This window comes from Nothoprocta perdicaria, unplaced genomic scaffold (assembly GCF_003342845.1).
Source record: "Nothoprocta perdicaria isolate Ctin4 unplaced genomic scaffold, notPer1 scaffold_118, whole genome shotgun sequence".
NCBI lineage: Eukaryota > Metazoa > Chordata > Aves > Tinamiformes > Tinamidae > Nothoprocta > Nothoprocta perdicaria.
The window spans coordinates 1492519-1497726 of NW_020454294.1; the positions used below are offsets into that span (position 1 = coordinate 1492519).

General features: G+C 50.5%; 1 protein-coding gene across 1 annotated transcript in view; it reads left to right on the plus strand.

The window, feature by feature from the left end:
- The window catches only part of PRKCH (protein kinase C eta), a 106070-nt gene extending 101491 nt beyond the window's left edge, over positions 1 to 4579 (plus strand). The window contains exons 13-14 of the mRNA XM_026053775.1: positions 2030 to 2173; positions 3629 to 4579. Of these exons, the coding sequence (XP_025909560.1) occupies positions 2030 to 2173; positions 3629 to 3775 (291 nt within the window). The 3' untranslated portion in view covers positions 3776 to 4579. The remainder of the gene's footprint in view (positions 1 to 2029; positions 2174 to 3628) is intronic.
- The last annotated feature ends 629 nt before the right edge of the window (positions 4580 to 5208 follow it).

A 5208-nucleotide genomic window follows, 5' to 3' on the forward strand; every position in this document is an offset into this window, starting at 1 on the left:
TTGTCTTTTTAGACTGTTCTGGTCTCTACCACTCCCAGCACCAAGGAGCTCTGAACTTGTTCGAGCTTTCTAAGTGTTCCAGCAATGCAAATGAGAATTGAGGTGAGGTTCAGATAAGATATCCATCTGTAGGGACGAAGTAGCCAGGCAGGCTACTGCCTTTATTTCTGTGTTTCTGTGTTCTGTGTTACCAGAACATTTCTGGCCTGTTTTGCAAACCAAAGAGGTTCAGCTGAAGACCTGTAAAGGCTTGTCTGATCCCTGGGTGATTCTTGGCTTGGCCCATTTCTGATTTGGAAACCAAGTTGCTCTCTGGGGATCAGAATCTCGGCAAAATCTCCGGGCAGGGTCTCTTGGGAAACCAGCTCTTTTGGGGTTGTGCAGGTGGAAGAGCGTCAGGGAGACACAGGAAGCTCTTTGGGCTGTCTCAGCTCTTTGGGCTGGCTCTGGAGACGCAGCCTGATGGAAGGGGCAAGGAGAGCACGTGGAGATCTTGGCCAGAGATCCCCATGTTGGCCTTTCTGCCCTCTTGTCACTGCTGTTGTGGATCTGGATTCACTCTGCAGCACTTTCTATGGCAGGTTTTTGGTAGAACAGTGCTGCTATAGGGAATCCAGTGACAATACAAGTCCTCAGAGAAGCCAGGTGGGAGCTGGGGTKTTGGGCCAGTGTCAGCAGGGTCTGGAGTCCTGTGAGGCCTCCTTGCTGCAGATGCCTCCTCTGCTTTGGCCTTGGAGCCTCCTCTGTACAACAGATGTGGTGGGGACTTCCTAAAATAACCGAGCAACCTTCTCTTTCCTTCTCCCCATCATCCTAGGAATGACTAGGCCTTTTATCCACTTTTCCTAGGAAAGAGTCCTACTGCTGAAAAAGCTCCTACAAGTCAGAACCAAGTCGGTTTCTCCTTTTGCCTCCTCTTATTTTAATTTCCATATTGCTGAGATGCAGCAGACTTGGCCATTCCCAAAACAGTGACCGATTGTCTGGTTTGGCTGGTTCGGCCCTTTGCTCAACATAATCCCTTTCATCTCCGAGGAAATCGTCTGGCCACCTCTGCCAGAGTGGAGCTTGCTCTCTGCTGCTGTTTCATTCAGCAAATAAAAGCTGCTCTTTTCCCAGTTTCAACAGAACCTGATTTCTCGAATGGATTAGGAATACTGGAGGGGAGGGAGAAGAAGTTTGGAGTTTTTTCTTGGTGCTTAAAGGGCTATAATCCTGAATTAGCAAACAGCCTAGTTCTGCCTGGGGAAGGGCTCCCCCTCCTCCTGCACGGTGCCCTGTGCCCCTCAGAAATTCCTGCAGCTCCCACTTCATCAATCCTGCCAGGCTCCAAAGGGCACCTCTGAGACCCTCCTGCTCCGAGGTGAGGTCTGTGGATTTTCTGCTCCCTCCCTAACAAACTCAGGGCTGAAGCACGAGCTTTCCTTTCTCTCGCAGCGGAGCAGAGATGTTACCAAAACAAGTTGTCTCTCAATATTTCACCAAATAGARGAGAGTCACCGGGAAGGGACTCGTTTCTCCAGGGCTGGAGAGGACGCAGGGAGCCAGTGCCTTGCTCCTTCRCTGCTCCGTGCGGTGGCAGAAGGCGGGCACAGGGTTCTGGCTTCACTGCTGCAGGATGAGGTTTAGGAAAAACACAGYGCGAGGCTCCAGAGCCTGGCTGGCTGTGAGCAGCCTTGGAGAGAGAATTAATATTCCCGAGAAATTAAGACGCAAACAAATAACCCTCCCCAAGCACCGCGCAACATTTATAATGTTGCAAACGACGCACTTCAGCTTTCCTCTGTTGCTGTGCTAGCTGAGCATTTGACAAAATAAAAGGCACCAGGGAGAAATCCAGCCAGGCTTCCCCCTCTAGAGAATGAGTCAAGTTCCTTGCATGCGGTTCCAGCATAACGAAATTGAGAAGTCTGGCCAGCAAGTAGGTTCAACAGGAAAGCTGAGGACAAGCTTTTGTGCACCGGCTCGTGGGTCCTCCTCGCCTGGCCCTGCCGGATGGGAGGAAACCAAAGCCCTTTTTGTCTTGCAGTTTATGACGAAGAACCCCAACATGCGGCTGGGCAGCGTGGCGCTGGGCGGCGAGGGCGCGATCCTGCGGCACCCCTACTTCAAAGAGCTCGACTGGGACCTGCTCAACCAGCGTCAGATGGAGCCTCCGTTCAGGCCCCGCATTGTACGTGGCAAGGAAGGGGTCCCCGTTGCCTCTGCTGGGTTCTCTCAGCACGGTTGTTCCCAGGAGATGGGAAGGGAGGCGGAGGAAGGGCAGCCCTGGCTCCAAGGCTGTGGCCTGGCACCAGGAGCTGAGGTCTGTGGTCTTGGCGAGGCTGCGGGCTGCCCGTGTGAGGTGGGGCTGGGCGYTTTCTCCCTCCGCGCTGGGGTTTCAAGGGCAGCTCAATCCCAAACGGTGCAGGTTTGCAAAAGGAGCTGCAGGCAACGAGGCACCTGACTCCCCTTTGCCTTGAATATGAAACATGGTGAGCAGTGTTTATTCTGCTCACTCCACCCATCTAGTCAGGAGCTGGCTCTTTTTGGTCTGCCTCTGTGTGCACAGCAGCCAGCACTATGTTTCCTGCTCGGGCCACTGTGGCCAAGCGGTCCAAATGGCAGCCAGTGCTGCAGAGGACGCAGTGGTTCTGCGCATCAAAGGATGCTCTGTGCTGTGACGGTCTCCTCCTCCCCATGGAGAGTCTTTCCTAGGTCATCTCTGTGCTCTTCCTGCCTTTGAAATTCTCACCAGGAGAGGCCTGAGTGGCTTTGTCTCGTGCTGTGGTTTCTCTGCAAGCTCTCGGTGGTGGGCGACCCAGTCCTGCTCCCTGGGGCTCAGCAGGTGCAGGATTAAGCATCCAGTGAAACTCCAGCAGCTCACACTCAGGCTCTGGAGTTTTTTCCTTGCCTTGAAATCAAAGGCAAAAGAAACCCCCATGAACTCAGCAGGAGCTGGGAACATTGGACTGTGGTGTCAGTGGAGCATCTCCTCCTGGGTACTGGAATAGCACACAATGTCCAAATGCACCGCACACCCGGGTTGTGTGTGTGCCCTGTAAACAGTCCCACTCGTACCGCGCGGCGAGGAATCCAGCACCTGCAGGCAAAGGTTGGCTTCCCGGGGCCCGGGAATTGGCAGCTGGGCACGTTTAATGGCTCACACATCCCAGACCGTGTACCCCAAGGAAACCAGCTGAGATGCTCTGCAGATAAGGAGGGATGGTGGACCATGTTCCTCAAAGAAGAGAGCTGAGATGCTCTGCAGATAAGGAGGGACAATTTGGAGACGAGCACTGGAGACGCTGCTGGTAACGACCTTGAATGCTGGGCTCTGGGCTGACATTCTGAGGAGCAGAACTGATCTGTGGGCTCTGGGCTGCCATGTCCAGGCCGATCACACTTCAGAGGAGGTGCCTGTTAAATGGGAGAGGGATTTATCTGCAGAAAGCCTCTGGAGGCTTTAAAAGGCTTTGTCCTGTGACAGGCTCGGCGGGAGCACGCGGGTTCTCCCAGGCCTGAGCAGCCCAGGTTTTGGAGGTAACCAKTGCAATAAAGATCTGGGATAAAGTTGCAGAGTGACTACGAAGCAGCTGATAGAGGCTGCTTTTTGATATCTTTCTCCTTTGTCTTTTCTGCTTGACAGAAATCCAAAGATGACGTGAGCAACTTTGATCCAGATTTTATAAAAGAAGAGCCCATTCTGACTCCCATTGAAGAGGGAATCCTTCCGATGATAAACCAGGATGAATTTAGAAACTTTTCATTCACAGGCCCAGAATTGCCACAATAGCCATGACTGAGGACAGGCTGCCGAGAGGCCTGGGGGGAGATGAAGTGAAAACCAGGTTTACCAGGAATGTCCTTCTCAAGGAGTAACAGTGCACTGACTTCACGTTATGCAGGAGCACCACTGTCAACATTAACCTTAATGTGAAATTGAAACCTTCCTGTGTTTGTAGGATTTACACAGCCCTGGGATCAAATATTGACAGGGCTGGAACAAACATGATTTTGTAAATAGCTGATGCAGACAGAGAGATGAATGTTGAGCTAGCTGGCTCGCCTGAATGTCGTTGCTTGCAGCTTGCAGTGGATTCGAGGAGTCAGCGTGAGCATGAAACAAGTGTCTTGCAGCTCTGAGCCAAACAGACTTGTTATGATCCTGATCGTTTGCAAGACTGTTTTGTGGAATCCCAGCACTGCCCAGCGCTTCGGAGCCATGATCCAGCATCCCGTGGCCTGACCGAACCAGATGTTCCTTTCGACTTTACCTGTTTCTGAAGTATTTATTTCTTTCCAAAGGACCAATGGCTCTTTGTCACTGGTTTGGGTTTCCGTGTGAACTATTTCATTGTGCTGACTAGCAGAAGGAAAAAAAAAAAAAAAAAGACTAAATGCCGTGTGCCCAGCACAGAATTTTCCAAATCAAAGAGCAGTCACATACCTGTAGTGTTTTGCTGTTCGTGCGATATGAAACGTTTTAGTGTTTGCATTCTGTGAAATGCCTTTATACATCATGCATCTTCAATGCTCCTTTCTTTGCCTCCCAGCTGTTTTCAACTATAATATAACTTGTAAAACCTTATTGTTTATTTAGGCCCATTCTATTTAATTATGCTATACAAAGCCCCTTTTGTGGGTTTAGTGCCTCATTAAAATTTTGATCCTAAGTAGTATTGCTTAAGTTATTTGTAGCGCTATTGTCATAGGAGCCACAGAGCTGGCAAGCAGCTTGAAAGCCGAATTGCCAACCAATAACAACACAAGAGGACAATTTTCTCCCATGAGAAGAATAAACCTTATCTAAGAAATGGGGTGACTTCGTTTGGTTTGGCTTTAAGGGCTTATTACTCACCGGGCACTTCTTATCAGTTATAGCCTCAAGCATCCGTCACAGGCAGACTGAGACAGTTTTTTAATGCAGTTTATAGAAACCAGACACTAAGTCATGTGCTTTCCTAGGTCTTCAGGAAACAGGATGTTTTCTCTGCAGCTCCGTGGCATACTCTCGCATCCTTGCATGTGCGACCCGGTGTGTCGGGATTAGAAAATCTTTCTTGGGCAGGTATCAGTTACCAGAGAAGCAAAAGGGTTTCAGACCTCTTGTGAAGCCATCGTGGTTTTGTAGCGCTTGTCACCTGCTTTAGCTTGACAGAAGGGTGAGATGCTGCAAAGCGAAGGGTCTTTCCTGCATCCCCTTTTTCCTGTGAGCAGTTTCTCCAG